Genomic DNA, 23764 nt, shown 5'->3' on the forward strand with positions numbered 1-23764 from the left:
TGACCAAGTCTCACTTCTCATGAGAATGTCGTCCACATAGATTATTGTCCCCCTAGAGGCTGCAGTGGGTACAACATCTCCAATGCACTTCTTTATAAACACACTCACCGAGTCAGCGTATAGGTCGATGTTGTTCTCTGAGGCTGACCAGAATATATTCCAGTCTGCGTGATCAAAACAATCCTGCAGCGTGGTCAGACCAGCGTTGAATGGTTCTCATCAAATCAAATCAAATCAAATCAAATGTATTTATATAGCCCTTCGTACATCAGCTGATATCTCAAAGTGCTGTACAGAAACCCAGCCTAAAACCCCAAACAGCAAGCAATGCAGGTGTAGAAGCACGGTTCATCACTGGTTCATCCTGTTTGAATTTCTGCCTATAAAACGGTCGGAGCAAGATGATGTCGTGGTCGGATTTGCCGAAGGGAGGGTGGGGGGAGGACTTTGTATGCATCGCGGAAGTTAAAGCAGCAGTGGTTGAGGGTACTGCCCATGTGCGTAGCGCAATCAATATGCCGGTACAATTTAGGTAGCCTTGTTCTCAAATTTGCTTTGTTAAAAAACAACAGCTACAATAAATGCAGCCTCAGGATATTTGGTTTCCAGTTTGCATATAGTCCAGTGAAGTTCCTTGATGGCCGTCTTGTTGTTTGCTTGAGGGGGAATGTACACAGCTGTGCATATAACTGACGAGAATTCTCTTGGGTAGGTAAAATGGCCGGCATTTGATTGTAAGGAATTCTAGGTCGGGTGAGCAGAAGGACTTGAGTTCCTGTATGTTGTTATCTCGAGAGAGAGAGAGAGAGAGAGAGAGAGAGAGAGAGAGAGAGAGAGAGAGAGAGAGAGAGAGAGAGAGAGAGAGAGAGAGAGAGAGAGAGAGAGAGAGAGAGAGAGAGAGAGAGAGAGAGAGAGAGAGAGAGAGAGAGTTTCCGTGAAACTGTCACGTTCAATATATTATTGGAAGAAGTGAAACTTTAACAAAGACAAAACAAATAAACAAACAATCAACGAACCGTGACTGCAGAGGTGCTACATTCACTTACTCAAAACAATATCCCATAACCCACAGGTGGAAAAAATGCTACTTATGTATGATCCCCAATTAGAGACAATTATAACCAGTTGCCTCTAATTGGGAATCATACCAAAACACCAACATAGAAAAAACAAACTAGAACCCCACATAGAAAATATAAACTAGACTATAACCCCTAGTCACACCCTGGCCTACCTTACCATAGAAAATACAGGCTTTCTATGGTCAGGATGTGACCCCCCCCCCTCCCTCAAAGGCCAGCATCGGGGGCGGCTCTGGTGCGGGACAAAGAACCCGCTCATCCCACAGATCCTGCCATGGACCCAGGCTGAACACTGTGCCTGGACTGGATCTAAGTGCTGAAGAAGACTCCTGCCTTGGAGCGGGACTGGACGTCATGTCTGGACTGGGCATTGGCGCAGAGGAGGTCTCCTGCCATGGAGCTGGACTGGATGCCGTGTTTAGACCGGACATTGGCGCAGGGGAAGGCTCCCGCCATGGAGTGGGACTGGACGCTGTGCCTGGACTGGGCACCAACGCAGAAGAAGACTCTGGCTTTGTAGTTGAACTGGACGCCGTGCTCAGACTGGGCATCGGCACAGGGGAAGGCTCCGGCCATGGAGCTGGAGGTTCCGGACCGTGGACCGTCTCAGGAGGTTCCACAGTGTGGAGAAGGTGGAAAGTTTTAAGTTCCTCGGCGTACACATCACAGACAAACTGAAATGGTCCACCCATACAGACAGCGTGGTGAAGAAGCCGGAACAGCGCCTCTTCAACCTCAGGAGGCTGAAGAAATTCGGCTTATCACCAAAAACACTCACAAGCTTTTACAGATGCACAATTGAGAGCATCCTGCCGGGCTGTATCACCGCCTGGTACGGCAACTGCTCTGCCCACAACCGCAAGGCTCTCCAGAGGATAGTGAGGTCTGCCCAGCGCATCACCGGGGGCGAACTACCTGCCCTCCAGGGCACCTACACCACCCGCTGTCACAGGAAGGCCAAAAAGATCATCAAGGACATCAACCACCCGAGCCACTGCCTGTTCACCCCGCTATCATCCAGAAGGCGAGGTCAGTACAGGTGCATCAAAGCGGGGGCCGAGAGACAGAAGCTGTTTTTCTATCTCAAGGCCATCAGACTGTTAATAACTTCTTGATGCACCGATCCCTTTAGAGGGTTTTTTCGTCATCATCCGCTGAATTGCAGAGCGCCAAATTCAAATTAAATTACTACAAATATTAAATTTTCATGAAATCAGTGCAATATAGCAAAACACAGCTTAGCTTGTTGTTAATCCACCTGGTGTGTCAGATTTCAAAAAAGCTTTACAGTGAAAGCTATCCAAGCGTTTATGTTAGGACAGCTCTCTCAGCAGACAAAACATTACAAACAGCTAGCAACAAAGTGGATTGAACACGAAAGTCAGAAAAGCAAATTAATCGCTTAACTTTGATGATCTTCAGATTTTTGCACTCACGAGACTCCCAGTTACACAATAAATGTTTGTTTTGTTCCATAAAGATTATTTTTATATCCAAAAACCTACATTTGGTTGGCGGGTTTTGTTCATTAATCCACAGGTTCGTGCAGGTCGCGACGGACAGACGAAAATTCCAAATAGTGTCCGTAAAGTTCGTAGAAACATGTAAAACGTTTTTTATAATCAATCCTCAGGTTATTTTTACAAGAAATAATCGATAATATTTCAACCGGACGATAGCTTTTTCAATAGGAGAGAGAGAGAAAAGGTCTGCTCCATGCTGCTCGCGCATGCAAAAATCTAAGGACACCCAGCTATCCACTGACGCGATGTGATCATTCTCGCTCAAAGCCTGAAACTATGTCTAAAGACTGTTCACACCATGTGAAAGCCATAGGGAAAGGAATCTGGTTGATATCCCTTTAAATGGAGGGAAGGCATGCAATGGAACAGAGAGGTTTCAGAAAAACAGCACTTCCTGGTTGGATTTTCCTCAGGTTTTCGCCTGCAATATCAGTTCTGTTATACTCACAGACAATATTTTTGACAGTTTTGGAAACTTTAGGGTGTTTTCTATCCTAATCTGCCAATTATATGCATATTCTAGCTTCTGGGTCTGAGAAATAGGCAGTTTCATTTGGGTACGTTTTTCATCCAAACGTCAAAATTCTGCACCCTAGTCTCAAGAGGTTTTAAACAGCCATCACTAACATTGAGTGGCTTTTGCCAACATACTGACAACATACTGACTCATCTCTAGCCACATTAATAATGAAAAAATGTATGTAATAAATGTATCACTAGCCACTTTAAACAATGCCACTTTATATAATGTTTACATACCCTACGTTTCTCAGATGTATATACTGTTCTCTATACCATCTACTGCATCTTGCCTATGCCGTTCGGCCATCGCTCATTCATATATTTTCATGTACATATTCCTCATTCCTTGGTTGGCGAAGAAAAACAAACATTGATCACTGTTGAGCTCACCCATGATGTGATGAATTGTAAGTAGTAATTGTTACTATTGTTACTAATTCATACTATGGTTTCTACCAGCCAAGAGTTGGCTAAATATGACCATGTTAACACAACGTTTGCTCAGATATAGTCAGTTAGTGCAAAGTCTATTGTCACCTACATTTTACAATTTGAGAATTGTGTCGTCCTGTTGCTACTTCTGTGAATGTCTGAACATTACATCCAAAATAAACTCTTCATATTGAGGACATAACATTGTAAAGACTGTATATTACCTGTGGTGTCAAAGGTTGTTGAAAAGTGTGTAGCAGAACAACTGATTGCCCACCTCAACAACAGCCCCTTCACATTACACTCCATGCAGTTTGGCTTCAGAGCGAAACACTCCACAGAAACGGCCAACTGCTTTCTTCTGGAAAATGTGAAGTCCAAGACAAAGGGGGTGCTGTTGGGGCTGTGTTTCTGGACCTAAGGAAGGCTTTTGATACTGTTAACCATGAGATTCTCATCACAAAATTGTCCAAGTTCAACTTTTCCCCTGATGCCTTGAGATGGATGAAATCATACCTTGAAGGCAGAACTCAGTGTGTCAGAGTGAGCAATGAGCTGTCACCCACTCGTAGCTATGATGTGGGCGTGCCCCAAGGGTCAATACTGGGGCCCCTCCTGTTCAGCCTGTACATTAATGAACTGCCTTCTGTCTGTACTGGGTCTGAAGTTCAAATGTATGCAGATGATACAGTGATATATGTGCATGCAAAGAGCAAACAACAAGCTGCACAAGAACTCACTACTGTAATGGTCCAGGTTACAAAGTGGCTCAGTGACTCGTGTTTGCATCTCAATGTGAAAAAAACTGTTTGCATGTTCTTCACAAAGAGGGCAACAGATGCTACTGAGCCAGATGTCTATGTGTCAGGGGAGAAGCTCCAGGTGGTATCCGATTTTAAGTACCTTGGCATCATACTTGATTCCAACCTCTCTTTTAAAAAGCATGTGAAAAAGGTAATTCAAATAACCAAATTCAACCTAGCTAATTTCCGATTTATACAAAATTGTTTGACTACAGAGGTAGCAAAACTGTACTTCAAATCTATGATACTCCCCCACTTAACATACTGCTTGACTAGTTGGGCCCAAGCTTGCTGTACAACATTAAAACCTATTCAGTCTGTCTACAAACAGGCTCTCAAAGTGCTTGATAGGAAGCCCAATAGCCATCATCATTGTCACATCCTTAGAAAGCATGAGCTCTTGAGTTGGGAAAATCTTGTGCAATACACCGACGCATGTCTTGTATTCAAGATCCTCAATGGCCTGGCTCCCCCTCCACTCAATATTTTTGTTAAACAGAAACCCCAGACATATGGCAGCAGATCCACAAGGTCTGCCATGAGAGGTGACTGTATAGTTCCCCTAAGGAAAAGCACCTTTAGTAAATCTGCATTCTCTGTGAGAGCTTCCCATGTCTGGAATACACTGCCATCAGACACACATAACTGCACCACATATCACACTTTCACAAAATGCTTGAAGACATGGCTAAAGGTCAATCAGATTTGTGAACATGGTCCCTAGCTGTGTGTTGCCACTCCATGTTGTCTGTTGTCTGTAGCTTGTGAGGTGTGGAAACACTTTGTTGCTTTTATGAATTTTGTCTTGCTGCTTTTTGTTTTATGCTGCTCTGTCTGTATGCTACGTCTTGCTTGTCCTATGTTGCTCTGTCTGTATGCTATGTCTTGCTTGTCCTATGTTGCTATGTCTTGCTTGTTCTATGTTGCTATTGTTTATATTGTAATTGTTTTTAATAACCTGCCCAGGGACTGCGGTTGAAAATTAGCCGGTTGGCTAAAACCGGCACTTTTACTGAAATGTTGATTAATGTGCACTGTCCCTGTAAAAATAAAAATAAACTCAAAATAAACTCAACTCAACTGTGTTTGTGCAAAATGTTTCTAAAAAAAAACTGTGGTCAGCTCAAATGCTGACTGTTGCGTCAATATTAGCTAGACCTTCTAATGAAGTGTTCTAATCACACGGTTTGAGTGTACACTGCAGGGACCACTGTACAATGATTACACTGTGTGTTCGTATGTGTCAAAGGGACCCGTGTAAGTATATATATTAAAAAAAGATGAAACATTGGTTTGGACTTACTGCTATTAGCCCATAGAAACGCATTGAATTACATATTCATACACAGGAAAACAGAAAGTAAAAGTGTGGGAAGTATGTTTTGAAGTGACTGTCATACAGTTGAAGTCGGAAGTTTACATACACTTTTGTTGGAGTCATTAAAATTTGTTTTTCAACCACTCCACAATTTTCTTGTTAACAAACTATAGTTTTGGCAAGTCGGTTAGGACATTTACTTTGTGCGTGACACAAGTCATTTGTCCAACAATTGCTTACAGACAGATTATTTAACTTATAATTCACTGTATCACAATTCCAGTGGGTCAGAAGATTACATAGAACTAAGTTGACTGTGCCTTTAAACAGTTTGGAAAATTCCAGAAAATTATGTCATGGCTTTAGAAGCTTCTTACAGGCTAATTGACATCATTTGAGTCAGTTGGAGGTATACCTGTGGTTGTATTTCAAGGCCTACCTTCAAACTCAGTGCCTCTTTGCTTGACATCATGGGAAAATGAAAAGAAATCAGCCAAGACCCCAGAAAAATTATTGTAGAGCTCCACAAGTCTGGGTCATCCTTGGGAGCAATTTCCAAATGCCTGAAGGTACCACGTTCATCTGTACAAACAATAGTACGCACGCATACTCACCATGGGACCATGCAGCCATCATAACACTCAGGAAGGAGACGCGTTCTGTCTCCTAGAGATTAACATACTTTGGTGTGAAAAGTGCAAATCAATCCCAGAACAACAACAAAGGACCTTGTGAAGATGCTGGAGGAAACCGGTACAAAAGTATCTATATCCACAGTAAAACGAGTCATATATCGACATAACCTGAAAGGCCGCTCAGCAAGGCATAATCCACTGCTCCAAAACCACCATAAAGAAGCCAGACTACGGTTTGCAGCTGCACATGGGGAAAAATATTATACTTTTTGGAGAAATGTCCTCTGGTCTGATGAAACAAAAAATTAACTGCTTGGTCATAATGACCATCCTCATGTTTGGAGGAAAAAGGGGGATGCTTGCAAGCCGGAGAACACCATCCCTACCGTGAAGCACGGGGGTGGCAGCATCATATCGTGGGGGTGCTTTGATGCAGGAGGGACTGGTGCACTTCACAAAATAGATGGCATCGTGAGGAAGTAAAATTATGTGGATATATTGAAGCAACATCTCAAAACATCACTCAGGAAGTCACAAATGGGTCTTCCAAATGGAGAATGACCACAAGCATACTTCCAAAGTTGTGGCAAAATGGCTTAAGGACAACAAAGTCAAGGTATTGGAGTGGCCATCACAAAGCCTTGACCTCAATCCCATAGAAAAATTGTGGACAGAACTGAAAAAGCGTGTGCGAGCATGGAGGCCTACAAACCTGACTCAGTAACACCAGCTCTGTCAGGAGTAATTGGCCAAAATTCACCCAACTTATTGTGGGAAGTTTGTGGAAGGCTACCCAAAATGTTTGACCCAAGTTAAACAATGTAATGGCAATGCTACCAAATACTAATTGAGTGTATGTAAACTTCTGACCCACTGGGAATGTGATGAAAGAAATAAAAGCTAAAATAAATTCTTCTCTCTACCATTATCCTGACATTTCACAATCTTAAAATAAAGTGGTTATCCTAATTGACCTAAGACAGGGAAATTTTACTATGATTAAATGTTAGGAATTGTGAAAAACTGAGGTTAAATGTATTTGGCTAAGGTATATGTAAACTTATGACTTCTGTATATACTGTATTCTAGACCATCTACTGCATCTTGCCTATGCTGCACGCCATCGCTCATCCATATATTTATATGTACATATTCCTCTTCATCTCTTTATATTTGTGCATATTTGTGTGTATACGGTAGTTGTTGTGAATTTGTTCGATTATTTGTTCGATTTTACTGCATTTTCGGACCTAGAAGCACAAGCATTTCGCTACACTCGCAAATGCTTGCCATGTGTATGTGACCAATTAAATTTGATTTCTATTTGATATACACTAGGTATACCAAATATTTGGAACACCTTCCTAATACTGAGTTGCACCCCCATTTCCACTTAGAACAACCTGAATTCATTGGGGCATGGACTCTACAAGGTGTCGAAGCATTCCACAGGGATGCTGGTCCATGTTGACTCCAATGCCTCCCACAGTTGTGTCAAGTTCGGCTGGATGTCCTTTTGGTGGTGGACCATTCTTGATATACACAGGAAACTGTTGAGCATGAAATAACCAGCAGCTTTTTAGTTCTTGACACAGTCCTTGTCTCAATTGTCTCGAGGCTTAAAAATCCTTCTTTAACCAGTCTCCTCCCCTTCATGTATACTGTTTGATTTGGATTTAACAAGTGACATCAATAAGGGATCATAGCTTTCACCTGGAGTCACCTGGTCAGTCCATGTCATGGAAAGAGTAGATGTTCTTAATGTTTTGTATATGCAGTGTATACTTCAATTTTATTTAAATTAACTGCTACTGGGCTACTGTAGTAGGGTAATATTTGATATATGTGTATATTATACACACCTCACATGCAACTCGTAATAAGACTATGCGATTAGCCTATGAAAATGTTTATCTGACTCCATTTAGATTATTTAGCAATATGCAAGAGAATATAGTTGAATTACTGTAATAAGAAATCAAGAAAGGTCCGACTATGGAATTCTAAATACAAATAGATGTAATATAAATGTAAAATGTATAGATTCACATACAAGGCATATCGCCTAAGCTACAAAGCATTAATAACAAGCATTAAAAGGCATTTTCTAGGCATGATCAGACAGAGAGAGAGAGACAAATAATCCATGGCTTGTGCGATGGCCCATAGCTCTTGGGGGAACGATAGAAAGAAAAAGCAAGTGTATCTCTCCACAGCAGGTTGGTAACAAAGAAAGAGGGAGAGACAATGAAGCTAAGACCCTTTTATAACCATTTTACCATGTTTAGATTCAAAATTTGAGTTGTTGACCAATAACATTAATGTTGCGTTAGTTTATATTTATATATTGTTAATTCCATTCCTTTACTTCGATTTGTGTGTACTGGGTTTATGTTGTAAAATGGTTAGATATTACTGCACTGTTGGAGCTAAAAACACAAGCATTTCGCAACACCCACAATTACATCTGCTAAACACGTGTATGTGACCAAAACAATTTGATTTGATTTGAACTTCCAGTCAGACAGCTGACCTACAGGATGTAAAGACAACAGAACCTGTGCTTCTTCGAAGTGTGGCAAGAGGGGTTGGTGAGATAATGCAAAGAAGGCTGAATTCCTGAGAAGACAATAAATCCCTTTGCATAGTGGTGATATGATTCCCTTCGGAGGCTGGGCCGCCCTACTCTACCTTCAGACTAGTCTTCTGGGCATCCTAGATCAAAACAATCGACATGTACGTGCTCGTGAGAGTCTCACCTTTCGATGGTGGGGTAATATTAGTCTGCAGCCCAAACTGTTCGGACTTTACAGTCGTATTCATGAGAAGACCGATTTTTGGGATGTCTCCTGGTCTGACAAACATCGCTGTATCTCTGCCAGCTTCCACTGCAGATGTGAAAGGCCGATATCGGCGATGCTGTGGATTGAGATGCAGCCCATGCAAAAAATCCTGATATCTCTAGCTTAAACTGACAGATTTCTGGAAATATTTGTAATATGCCAATCAGATTTCCACAGTGGCACAGACATCGTCTGGCTTGGTCTTACCTCGTGCTGCAGGGCCAGGTGTGCCGGCAGTCATAATGACCTTGCTCTCCAGTTGAGTTGTGCTTTCTTTTTCTGCGTCAATTATGGTTTTCTTTTCACTTGCTGAAATCCCTACCCCTTTCTAGTCAAATCGTCTTTCCTCTTCTGTTTGCACTAGATCCACTGCATCAAATAACTTGTCTCCACCTGAGTTCTCATACTCCAGCACTTCAGCATTGTGTGGCGATAGCGGGCTGGGGATCTGCTCACTCTGGGGGATACGTTGTCTGTGAGCATCTTGAGGCCGATTTGGGTAGCTCATGCCGTCACCTTGGTCATAAATTGAATCATTCTTAATTAATATTAGGCTGTAATTGTTACTTTTTTTATTTTCATTATATTTCACCTTTATTTTACCAGGTAGGCCAGTTGAGAACAAGTTCTCATTTACAAATGCGACCATGCCAAGATAAAGCAAAGCAGTGCGACATAAACAACAACACAGAGTTACACATATACAAATGTACAGTCAATTAACACAATAGAAACATCTATGTACAGTGTGTGCAAATGTAGAAGAGTAGAGAGATAAAGGCAATAAATAGGCCATAAAGGCGAAATAATTACAATTTAGCATTAACACTAGAGTGATAGATTCGCAGAGAATTATGTGCAAGTTGAGATACTGGGGTGCAAAAGAACAAGAGGATAAGTAACAATATGGGAATGAGGTAGTTGGGTGTGCTATTTACAGTACAGATTGGCTGTGTACAGGTACAGTGATCGGTAAGCTGCTCTGACAGCTAATGTTTAAAGTTAGAGAGGGAGATATAAGACTCCAGCTTCATGGATTTTGCAATTTGTTCCAGTCATTGGCAGCAGAGAACTGGAAGGAAAGGCGGCCAAAGGAAGTGCTGGCTTTGGGAATGACCAGTGTAATATACGTGCTGGAGCGCGTGCTATAGGTGGGTATTGCTATGGTGACCAGTGAGCTGAGATAAGGCGGGGCTTTACCTAGCAAAGACGTATAGATGACCTGGAGCCAGTGGGTTTGGCGATGAATATGTAGTGAGGGCCAACCAACAAAACAATACAGGTCGCAGTGGTGGGTAGTATATGGGGCATTGGTGATAAACGGATGGCATTGTGATAGACTGCATCCAGTTTGCCGAGTAGAGTGTTGGAGGCTATTTTGTAAATTACATCGCCGAAGTCAAGGATCGGTAGGATAGTCAGTTTTACGAGGGTATGTTTGGCAGCATGAGCGAAGGAGGCTTTGTTGTGAAATAGGAAGACGTTTCTAGATTTAAATTTGGATTGGAGATGCTTAATGTGAGTCTGGAAGGAGAGTTTACAGTCTAACCAGACACCTAGGTACTTGTAGTTGTCCACATATTCTAAGTCCGTCCAGAGTTGTGATGCTAGTCGGGCGGGAGGGTGCAGTTGTTTCTTGTTTCCTCCTTGACACTCCTGCCATTCTTCAGCATATCGTGTGTGAAGTGGAGATTACTTTATGCGGTGCAGACAGACGAGATGAAAACCCCCAAAACTCAGTGTGACTCCAGGTTCGGGCCGACATACTGGAGACTGCTGAGAATTAAATCAAATTTGAATTGCGTTGTTCCATGGTGCTCATGTCAGTTGCGCCATCAGCAGACACTCTAATATGTGCAACACAATCTCCCTCTGTACTGGGTGAGCCAGTTGTTGAATGAGCTCATTCTGTATTGTGTCCGACATCCAGTTGTCTCTCCTGAGAACCCATTCCTTTGGTAGACTGTAAGTGCATTTTATTATCAACGAGTTGTATCGCCTCTAAAATGCACTCCCTAGCGGAAGAGAAATCACATCGATCTAAAGCAGCCAAATCTGAAAACAAGGCGCTGATTGGGGTGCTACCTAGAACAGCACATTTTTTAAGGGACTTTGTGTGTAGAGGTGACTTTTCATGTTACCTAAACTTCTCGGCTGCTTTGCGACAGTTTGAAAGAGTGTTATCTGTGAGTGCAGTAGGCCTAGTATGCTCCTCCGCCTGGGGCTGGGCTAATGTGGAGCTGTTGCAGGCTGTGGAGTTAGCATGTTGCTCCTTGGAGGCTAGGGTTTCGGTGACAGTCACATCAGTAGGGCCTGGGCACGGAGTAACTGATGGATTGCTGCAGGTGCTAGATGCAGCAGGCCCGTGGGTTTCATCAGTTGGAGCTGCTATGATGGCAGGTTTTTTTGGTTGGCTAGTACCAGGATTGAAGAAATCGTAAATCATTTTCTGAGACATTTGGATTTTGATCTTGTAAATACTAACTGCTAGCCTACAGGAAAGAATGAACAGGAAACTTTCAACCTTGTGGTAATGCATTGTCAATGATTGGTTGTAGTCTACAATTTGAATAATAAAAAATAAAAAATCTTCATCTACCCTACCCTACCCCAATCCCATTATAAATGATATCAATAATGCAATGGAAAAATAGCAGGGGGTGCTGCCATTTTGCCGCACCCCCAGCACCCCTACTTCCCACGGCTATGTATCATAGATGTTCGTAACACTACAGCACATATGGTGTGTGTTATAGTTAGGATTGTTAGGATATCAGTGCCCTTTTGTGTTTTCAGAAGAAAGAAGACTCCTGGAGTTCCAACTGAATCAAAAACCGGTGGCCAGGTGTTTCGATAATTTCCCAAGGAACCCTTGGTTTTACTTTTTTCAGTGTCTGATGAAACCCCCCAAAAAAGGTTGGGACAGATGGTAGTCGTGATTCAGATTCAGATTTGGAGTGTTTAATAGTCACATGTACAGGGTTGCAGGTGTGATTGCAGGGTACGGTGAAAATCTTAGGCGCCAAGCTCCAACATGCAGTACTAAGTGAAATAAAATCATGAAAATGTCCATAGGGGGAGTAGCAGAGGGGAGGGGAGGGGAGGGGGGAGGATGTAGCTATTTAGCAGCCTGTTGATTGGAGGGTAGGATCTATTGGTCAGTCTTCCAGTTTTTGCCATGATGCTCTTGTACTGCCCACGTTTGAGTGATTGAAGCGGGGACAACAGGGCATGGCTATGGGGTCCCAGATGATGTTCTTGGCCTTCCTGCGACACCTGGTGTTGTAGGTGTCCAGTAGAGCAGGCAGCGCGCACTCAATGGTGCGTTTGGCAGCATGCAGAACCCTCTGAAGCGCCTTGCGGTCTGCGGCAGTGGAGTTGCCGTACCAGGCTGTGATTCAGCCCGACAGTATGCTCTCGATGGTGCTCCTGTAGAACACAGTGAAGGCCCACGGAGACCGGGCAAATTTCTTCTGCATCCTGAGGTTGAAGAGTCGCTGTCGTGCATTCTTCACCACTGTGTCAGTGTGGTTAGACCATTTCAGCTTCTTTGAGATGTGTACGCCAAGGAATGTGAAGTTATTGACCGGGGATGGGGAAGGGGATGGGGGGTGTGTCCAGCCTGGTTCCTCCTGAACTCCACAATCAGCTCATTTGTTTTGTTAATGTTGAGGGAAAGGTTTTTTACCTAGGCACCACGCCGTCAGAGTGCCTACCTCCTCCCTGTCTCGTTGTTGTTGCTAATCAGGTGCACTACTGTTGTGTCTTCAGCGAACATGATGATGGAGTCGGAACTGTGTGAGGAGTGTGTGATGCATGCAACAATAATTTTATTTAAAATCTACTCATAGTTATGCAGATAACATTTGCGCATAACATTTGTCTGTCAAACGAAAAGAAGTGAGTGTGACCTGCAGTGAGATTTCAGGCTCTCAAGCAGTTCAATCTACTGCTGGCCTCCTGGGCATCTTGAGTTTCTGTGATAAGACATTATGATGCCCCTAGCATTGGAATGAATTAGTAATGGCTCACAGGAGCATGTAATGTGGAGAATGCTCCCACTTGATTCATTGGTTCAGCACACGCCGTTATCCAGTATGCTATGGGTGTACTAGACCGCCTTACAATATAGAAATGATTTAGGCAATGACTTCATGCTTTTAGGCAGAATCCTAACTTGTTATCTGGACACTTCACTCAAATTCTTATGTTATTCTTCCATATACATCAATAAATGATTTTCACATACTGTATCTTATTTCAGGGTTTGTAATTAAAGCTTATTCATTGAGGGAATTTGCATTGTTTCTGATGTGATTATGTAAATTGTGGATCATATGCGTTCATATGCCATTGGATTTCAGTATGGATTACAGTACATATTTTATCATGTTCAATTTAGATTCCAATGACAATATCACATTTACTCTGCCCACATGACATTGGACAGTTCCCGACTGAATAAACAATTTCCTGTTTATTTGATCATGATTCCTGAATCATGTGATATGTGATGTGTACACGTTATTTCCGTTCAGATCTTCAGGGTCAGTTTGATGTGTTCTGAAAGGACTTTCACTGGGAGAGCTCAGTGTGTCACCTGTCCCTTCCAAACGTTGGCTGACAGTGTTGAGTGAGTCACTCTACCCATTGGTGACATCGGCTTAGCTTGAGCCTCAAGCTGATTCAGTACATACATATATAAACAGACAGAGATCCAGAGATAGAACAAGAGGGAACAAAAGAGGTAGATGAAGAAAGCAGATAAACAAAGAAAGGCAAGAGGTAGCGACTGTGAATGAAACAGGTTTAAATTCGGTACCTTGTGATTTAGAAAGTATTAGCTATTTTCAGTTCAATATAAGACATCAAGTGTGTTCCATATCCGAGACATATTAGATGTAGCATGTAAGATGGTAATGGTTGCTCCTGTAGAAGTTTTTGCTCATGCAGAAACAGTTCTAAGGCCATGGGTCATGTCTTTCTAATGACATTGGTATATGCTCTTAGAAACAATTAAGCTTGTGATTACCAAGAAAATTAAATCAAATGTAACATGCTTCGTAAATAACAGATTTTTCAACAATGCAGAGTTAAAGATAATATATATATATATATGTATATATATATATATATATATATATATATATATATATATATATATAGAGAGAGAGAGAGAGAGAGAGAGAGAGAGCTTCACAGATCTTAATTGTGAAGGGTTAAAACACTGTTTCCCATGCTGAAACAATTAATGAACATGCACCTTTGGAACAGTCGTTAAGACACTAACAGCTTACAGCCAGTAGGAAATTAAGGTCACAGTTATGAAAACTTAGGACACTAAAGAGGCATTTCTACTAACTCTGAAAAAAACAAAAGAAAGATGCCCAGGGTCCCTGCTCATCTGCGGGAACGTGCCTTAGGCATGCTGCAAGGAGGCATGAGGACTGCAGATGTGACCAGGGCAGTAAATTGCAATGTCCGTACTGTGAGACGCCTAAGACAGAGCTATAGGGAGACAGGACGGACAGCTGATCATCCTCGCAGTGGCAGACCACATGTAACAACACCTGCACAGGATCGGTACATCCGAACATCACACCTGCGGGACAGGTACAGGATGGCAACAACAACTGCCCGTGTTACACCAGGAACTCACAATTTCGCCATCAGTTCTTAAACTATCCGCAATGGGCTGAGAGAGGCTGGACTGAGGGGTTGTAGGTTGTTGTAAGGCAGGTCCTCACCAGACATCACCGGTAACAACGTTGCCTATTGGCACAAACCCATAGTCGCTGGACCAGACAGGACTGGCAAGAAGTGCTCTTCACTGACGAGTCACGGTTTTGTCTCAGCAGGGGTGATGGTCAGATTTGTGTTTATCGTCGATGGAATGAGCGTTACACTGAAGCCTGCATTCTGGAGCGGGATCGATTTGGAGGTGGAGGGTCCGTCATGGTCTGGGGCGGTGTGTCGCAGCATCATCGGACTGAGCTTGTTGTCATTGGAGGCAATCTCAACGCTGTGCGTTACAGGGAAGACATCCTCCTCCCTCATGTGGTACCCTTCCTGCAGGCTCATCCTGACATGACCCTCCAGCATGACATTGCCACCAGCCATACTGCTCATTCTGTGCATGATTTCCTGCAAGACAGGAATGTCAGTGTTCTGCCATGGCCAGTGAAGAGCCTGGATCTCAATGCCATTGAGTTGGAACGGAGGGTGAGGGCTAGGGCCATTCCCCCCAGAAATGTCCGGGAACTTGCAGGTGCCTTGGGGGAAGAGTGGGGTAACATCTCACAGCAAGAACTGGCAAATCTGGTGCAGTCCATGAGGAGGAGATTCACTGCAGTACTTAATGCAGCTGGTATCCATACCAGATACTGACTGTTACTTTTGTTATTGACCCCCCCCTTTGTTCAGGGACACATTATTCCATTTCTGTTAGTCACATGTCTGTGGAACTTGTTCAGTTTATGTCTCAGTTGTTGAATCTTGTTATGTTCATACAAATATTTACACATGTTAAGTTTGCTGAACATAAACGCAGTTGACAGTGAGAGGATGTTTTTGTTGTTGTTGTTAATATATAGAGTACCAGTCAAAAGTATGGACACACCTACTCTTTCAAGAGTTTTTCTTTATTTTACTATTTTCTACATTGTAGAATAATAGTGAAGACATCACAACTATGAAATAACACATACAGAATCATATAGTAACCAAAAAAGTGTGAAACAAATCAACATATATTTTATATTTGAGATTCTTCAAAGTAGCCACTCTTTGCCTTGATGACAACTTTGCACAATCTTGGCATTCTCTCAATCAGCTTCATGAGGTAGAAACCTGGAATGCATTTTAATTAACAGGTGTGCGTTGTTAAAAGTTAATTTGTGGAATTTCTTTCCTTCTTAATGCGTTTCAGCCAATCAGTTGTGTTGTGACAAGATAGGGGTGTTAATAAAGAAGATAGCCATATTATTGTAAGAACAGCTCAAATAAGCAAAGAGAAGCGACAGTCCATTATTACTTCAAGACATGAAGGTCAGTCAATACGGAAAATTTCAAGAACTTTGGAAGTTTCTTCAAGTGCAGTCGCCCAAAACCATCAAGCGCTATGATGAAACCGGCTCCCATGAGATCTGCCACAGGAAAGAAAGACACAGAGTTACATCTGTGCAGAGGATAGGTTTATTAGAGTTACCAGCCTTAGAAATTGCATCACAAATAAAGGCTTCACATCTCAACATCAACTGTTTAGAGGAGACTGCATTAATCAGGCCTTCATGGTCGAACTGCAGCAAAGAAACTACTACTGAAGGACACCAATAAGAAGAAGATACTTGCTTGGGCCAAGAAACACAAGCAATGGATTTTAGAAAGGTGGAAATCTGTCCTTTGGTCTGATGAGTCCAAATTTGAGATTTTCCGTTCCAACCGACGTGTCTTTGTGAGACGCAGAGTAGGTGAATGGATGATCGCGGCAAGTGTGGTTCCCACTGTGAAGCAAGGAGGAAGAGGTGTGATGGTGTGGAGGTGCTTTGCTGGTGACATTGTCTGTGATTTATTTCGAATTCAAGGCACACTTAACCAGCATGGCTACCACAGCATACTGCAGTGATACACCATGCCATCTGGTTTGCGTTTAGTGGGACTTTCATTTGTTTTTCAACAGGACTATGACCCAGACTAACACAGCTCCAGGGATATTTGACTAAGAAGGAGAGTGATTGAGTGCTGCATCAGATGACCTGGCCTCCACAATCACCCGACCTCAACCCAGTTAAGATGGTTTGGGATGAGTTGGACTGCAGAGTGAAGGAAAAGGAGCGAAGAAGTGCTCAGCATATGTGGGAACTCCTTCAAGACTGCATTCCAGGTGAACCTGGTTGAGAGAATGCCAAGAGTGTGCAAAGCTGACATCAAGGCAAAGGATGGCTACTTTGAAGAATCTCAAATCTCAAATATATTTGGATTTGTTTAATCCTTTTTTTGGTTACTACATGACTCCACATGTGTTATTTCATAGTTTTCATGTATTCACTACTATTCTACAATGCAGAAAATAATACAAATAAAGAAAAAACCCTGGAATGAGTAGGTGATACCAAACTTTTGACTGGTACTGTGTATACAGTGGGGCAAAAAAAGTATTTAGTCATGTAATTTACATCATAGAAAATCCAGAAAATCACATTGTAGGATTTTTTATGAATTTATTTGGAAATTATGGTGGAAAATAAGTATTTGGTCAATAACAAAAGTTTATCTCAATACTTTGTTTTATATCCTTTGTGGGCAATGACCCAGGTCAAACGTTTTCTGTAAGTCTTCACAAGGTTTTCATACACTGTTGCTGGTATTTTGGCCCATTCCTCCATGCAGATCTCCTCTAGAGCAGTGATGTTTTGGGGCTGTTGCTGGGCAACACAGACTTTCAACTCCCTCCAAAGATTTTCTATGGGGTTGAGATCTGGAGACTGGCTAGGCCACTCTAGGACCTTGAAATGCTTCTTACGAAGCCACTCCTTCGTTGCCCGGGCGGTGTGTTTGGGATCATTGTCATGCTGAAAGACCCAGCCACGTTTCATCTTCAATGCCCTTGCTGATGGAAGGAGGTTTTCACTCAAAATCTCACGATACATGGCCCCATTCATTCTTTCCTTTACACGGATCAGTCGTCCTGGTCCCTTTGCAGAAAAACAGCCCCAAAGCATGATGTTTCCACCCCCATGCTTCACAGTGGGTATGGTGTTCTTTGGATGCAACTCAGCATTCTTTGTCCTCCAAACATGACAGGTTGAGTTTTTATATTTTGGTTTCATCTGACCATATGACCTTCTCCCAATCTTCTTCTGGATCATCCAAATGCTCTCTAGCAAACTTCAGACGGGCCTGGACATGTACTGGCTTAAAGTGACTAGGCAACAGGATAGATAATAGACATTTGTGGTATTGTGGTATTGTTTAGCAATTTTACGTGTCGGGGTTATCACCATAACTGGAAATTCCCTAAATAGCCAAAGCAGACATGCACATATTATAGATTTAACCAATTCCTGGACAGACACACAAATATGAATAGTGCCATCATGGCAATGTTACTAACCAAGTAATAAGGCCCAGAAACATTCAATATTAACAACACAAAGGAAAGTGAAAGTCTTTGAAATGAATACCATGTCCTCACACTGACCTGGAGTGAGTTTCCTAAAAACCTTCTTAGCTAGTGGTACTTTATTTCTATCAATGAACCAGATGTACACCACACGTAGTAGTAACTGTGGAGCGGTAGTCACATAGAGGCACACAGGAGATTCTTTCCCTCAGGGTTACGTAACGCTGCATGGGCCCAGACCAAGCTTGGTCTATTGTGCTGGTTTCCCCGTGTCTCTGTCTCATGTGAAAATGGAATGTGAACAGCAGTACAGCCTAATTACTGCATGGACTGCAAGCCATGGTGTTCAGCAACCCGAGAGGAAAGAGGAGAGATGAGGAAGAAAAGAGGGGGAGGGGGTGAAAAGGCTTCATCTTTACATAACCTTTTTCAGACCCTTTCTAATGCATATTTGGAGATTTGTGGAGATGCATCTTATCCCAGCCAATTCTGAATCTTATGTGTGTCTTTTAGACATATATGATATTGGGATTGTTCTCTCTGCTACCTTACGTCAAGCGGTTCCCGTCGCGATCCAAGAGGCTTCTAAACAGCTTCTACCTCCCAAGCCAAAAAGACTCCTGAACATCTAATCAAATGGCTACCCAGACTATTTGCATTAACCCCCTCCCCCTGTCTTTTACACTGCTGTTATCATCTATGCATAGTCACTTTAATAAGTCTACCTACATGTACATATTACCTCATTACATCGTTTAACCGGTGCCTTCGCACATGGACTCTTTGCCGGTACCCCTCTGTACATAGTCTCGCTATTGTTATTTTACTGCTGCTCTTTAATTACTTGTTACTTTTATTTCTTATCCCTATTCATTTTTTTTAACTGCATTGTTGGTTAGGGGCTCATAAGTAAGCATTTCACTGTAAGGTCTACAACTGTTGTATTCGGGCACTTGTGACTAATAACATTTGATTTGATTTGATTTCATTACTTTCGAATATCATATATGGACATGTCCTACGGCCAGATATGGACTCATTCGACATCCTGAAATATGCAGCATCCTATTTTCTGTCTTCACGTTGACAAGTACTGGCTGTATACATATCATATCTGTGTTTTCTCAGCACATTCAAAGGCCTTTCTTTGAATTTTGTCAGAATTTTTGTTCTGTGATAAAGGTCAATATTGTAAGTGTGTTGATGCAATCAAGGTGACATTGGTTATACCCAGCTTTTATTTCACATTCAAAATGAATCTTAATGGCAAATAAAAGAACATTTTAGTTATTGTACAGTATCGCCTGCTTTCAAATTCTCTTAAAGTCATTCAGATATGAAAGCAGGAAAAATTCTCCCAGCACTGGAACCGAAGTCGCCCTTGACTCGTAATCGCTGCTGTACATGGAATGTTTTTGTTTTACTGTATCGGTGATGTCAAATCTCTGAGAAACTCTTGGAGTTGCCAGCGGTAATTAGCTTGCAGATTAATCCACTTGAACGTGCTTTTGTTTGGCATTCTCCCGCAGCGCTTGTGAAATAAAGTATAGAGCAGATCACCAAATACTAGGTGAATATCAATGAATGGACTAAATCGGCCCAGTCCCCAGCTCCCTGATGCAATTATTTTCTATTCACATTAATTATTGCTAACAGATGACACTAATGACTTTGAGCGAACGCTGGCAATGGCAGCCCTGTTAGGGATCAATGCTATTTAAAAAGGGGTCACAGCACACCTAATACTTTCCGTCTTTCAAAATGTTTTGCATGTCAGCAATCAAGTTTACATTATATAGAACTTTCAAAATACAGAAAGTGTCTCGGTATGATGCATTTGAAAGTTCTTTATCTTGAAAACTTGCTTGCTGACATGCAAAACATTTTGGGACTGTATCAACAGTGGAATAATGAAACAAATGCCAAAATATAGTTCTTGAGTGGTATTTTCCTTAAAGTTTAAATCAAAGTTTGTTGGTCTCTTACACAGTTTAGCAGATGTTATAGTGAAATGCTTGTGTTACTAGCTCCTAACAGTGCCGCAAAAATGTCAAACAAGTACAACAAAAGATAGAAACAAGAAATCGGGAACTAAGCCAGTTCAAATCAAATCAAATATTATTCGTCACATGTGCCGGATACAACAGGTATAGATAGACCTTACAGTGAAATGATTACTTATTTACAGTTAGCCACATGTACACTTTATCTGTAATCCAAATGCAAACTATGCGTATATACACCAAATTAAGAATGATATGTATACCAATGAGCTATGTTGAGAATTCAGTGTCAATAAACAGTATAACAAAATGTGATGCACAGTAGTAGATGTATTAGAATGAGCTATGTTAAAAAAAAAAAAACTAAATGAATACACAGTGTGAAAAACATTATAAAATAAACGATCCCGTGTTTAATTAATGTCTCTATATACATGGGACAGCAGCGTGTGTATGAGTGTGAGTGTGTGTATACACTACCAGTCAAAAGTTTTAGAACACCTACTCATTCAAGGGTTTTTCTTTATTTTGACTATTTTCTACATTGTAGAATAATTGTGAAGACATCAAAACTATAAAATAACACATATGGAATCATGTAGTAACCAAAAAAGTGTTACATCAAAATCCTTTAAATAGCCACCTTTTGACCTTGATGACAGCTTTGCACACTCTTGGCATTCTCTCAACCAGCTTCATGAGATAGTCACCTGGAATGCATTTAAATTACAGGTGTGCCTTGTTAAAAGATCATTTGTGGAATTTCTTTCCTTCGTAATGCATTTGAGCCAATCAGTTGCGTTGTAACAAGGTAGGGGGGTATACAGAAGATCGCCCTATTTGGTAAAAGACCAAGTCCATATTACGGCAAGAACAGCTCAAATAAGCAAAGAGAAACTACAGTCCATTATTACTTTAAGACATGAAGGTCAGTCAATAAGGAACATTTCAAGAACTTTGAAAGTTTCTTCAAGTGCAGTCGCAAAAACCATCAAGCGCTATGATGAAACTGGCTCCCATGAGGACCACCACAGGAAAGGAAGACCCAGAGTTCATTAGCGTTACCAGCCTCAGAAATTGCATTCCAAATAAATGCTTCACAGAGTTCAAGTAACAGACACATCTCAACATCAACTGTTCAGAGGAGACTGTGTCAATCAGGCATTCATGGTCAAATTGCTGCAAAGAAACCACTACTAAAGGACACCAATAAGAAGAAGATACTTGCTTGGGTCAAGAAACACGAGCAATGGACATTAGACCTTTGGAAATGTGTCCTTTGATCTGGAGTCCAAATTGGCTTTTGGGTCCAACTGCCGTGTCTTTGTGAGATGCGATGTGGGTGAATGAATAATCTCCGCATGTGTATTTGCCACCGTAAAGCATGGAGAAGGAGGTGTGATGGTGTGGTGGTGCTTTGCTGGTGACACTGTCTATAATTAATTTAGAATTCAAGGTACACTTAACCAGCATGGCTACCACAGCATTCTGCAGCAATACACCATCAAATCTGGTTATGGGCTTAGTGGGACAATCATTTGTTTTTCAACAGGACAATGACCCAACACACCTCCAGGCTGTGGAAAGGCTATTTTACCAAGAAGGAGAGTGATGGAGTGCTGCATCAGATGACCTGCCTCCACAATCCCCCGACCTCAACCGAATTGAGATGGTTCGGGATGAGTTGGACCGCAGAGTGAAGGAAAAGCAGCCAAAAAGTGCTCAGCATATGTGAAAACTCCTTCAAGATGGTTGGAAAAGCATTTCATGTGAAACTGGTTGAGAAAATGCCAAGAGTTTGCAAAGCTGTCATCAAGGAAAAAGGGGAGGCTATTTAAATATTTGTTGTTGTTTTTGGTTAGTACATGATTCCATATGTGTTATTTCATAGTTTTGATGTCTTCCCTATAGTTCTACAATGTAGAAAATAGTCCAAATAATGAAAAACCCTTGAATGAGTAGGTGTCCTAAAATTTTTGACCGGTAGTGTACAGTATATGTGTGTGTTTGTGAGTATGGGCTTATGCGTGTGTAAGTAGATATGTGAGTACTGGAGTCTGTGTGTTTGAGGTGTCTATCTGTGTCTCTTACTACAGGAGATGACGTGATGGGTGTTCAACAGTCTGATTGCCTGGAGATAGAAGTTGTTTTTCAGTCTCTTGGTACTGGGTTTGATGCACCTGTTCTGTCTCTGTCTGCTAGATGGTAGCAGAGTGAACAGAACGTAACTCGGGTGGCTGAGGTCCTTGATGATCTTCTTGGCCTCATCCATCAAGTGTGGCTGAGGGTTGGCCAAGTAGACCTACCATTCTGGGAATAAACACATTCTCTCTTTGCTCACAGGCTATGTGATTGAAAGTTAGATAAAGCATTTTCCTTTTGGAAACGACGTCCCATGGTTCCAGCCAGAGAGAGAAGTTAAGAGAGGAGGAATGAGGCAGAGTCATAGACCACTGCGTGATTATCAATCACTGTCCATCCTGTAGACTCACGCTAAACAACATTATTACTCATCTGACATTTGTCATTTATTATGCATTCACTTTTGAGATATGATAGAATTCCAAAAACCCAAGGGTCTTCAGGCTCAGTGTATTGTACATCTTTGTCTTGGCACTGAGACCACAGATTGTAAAGCGTTCCGAAACTGGGATACAATCCAATGTGTGTTATAGCAGAGGGCACTATAGAGTCGTCAATGCATCTTTCAACAGCATTTTCGCTGATGTCCACATAGATTACATTCATCAAAAACTCTGCACATGTCAGCTAAATGGGAAATTAGCTCTAAAAGTCTGTTATAGTGCCCTGTGCTGTAATGCACATTGGATTGAATCTCGGCCTTAGTTTCTGACTGTTGACCATGTGTCCAACAATACATAATCGAGACAAAACAAAGATTGTCTGCATGCACAGAGAATAGTGAATGCCTGCATTGTAGAGTGAGATTTCTGTGACAAGTGGAGTGGAGAATGTCATACCTATCCTTAATTAGCCTTTGGATGGAAAGGGACAGTGATGTATTCAGTAGTGCATTTTTATGTTAATCGGGAACTGCTTAACCTATTTGGTAAAACTATAGGATAAAAAAAAATTGCTCTGAAGATGGGCTTTCTACCAAAATCGTATCAAAATAAACCTTTATTTTCATTAAAGTCACTTCTCTCTGCTGATGCTTCACTTCCATGTCTATCTTTTGAATTTCAGTGCGGGGACAATAAAGTTTGAACTGAATTTCTGAACACACTCCTTATTTTCCAGGAAGTCCAGCGGAATGGGAAGGCAAGTGTTCCTGCAGGGAGGTGGCCCAGCCTGCTTAGTCTAACCTGTCCACGCAGTAGCTGCAGTGGCAGTGAGGCCTCATTATCCAGTGCATCTACTGAGTACTCCAGTGGCTCACATACTTGGGCAGAAGGACGTCGCTCCTCCATGCAGGTGAGTCTCCCAGTCTGAACTCAAACGAATTGCGTTAAGGAAAGTAA

General features: G+C 41.9%; 1 protein-coding gene across 2 annotated transcripts in view; it reads left to right on the forward strand.

Annotated features, from left to right (window-relative positions):
• Positions 1-23764, forward strand: part of LOC109902340 (nck-associated protein 5) — a 125641-nt gene that overhangs the window by 65657 nt on the left and 36220 nt on the right. For both annotated transcript variants that reach the window (XM_031793805.1, XM_031793809.1), the window contains exon 8: positions 23544-23717. In XM_031793805.1, coding sequence (XP_031649665.1) covers positions 23544-23717 — 174 coding nt within the window. The remainder of the gene's footprint in view (positions 1-23543; positions 23718-23764) is intronic.

Source organism: Oncorhynchus kisutch, linkage group LG2, assembly GCF_002021735.2.
Source record: "Oncorhynchus kisutch isolate 150728-3 linkage group LG2, Okis_V2, whole genome shotgun sequence".
In the NCBI taxonomy this organism is placed as follows: Eukaryota; Metazoa; Chordata; class Actinopteri; order Salmoniformes; family Salmonidae; genus Oncorhynchus; species Oncorhynchus kisutch.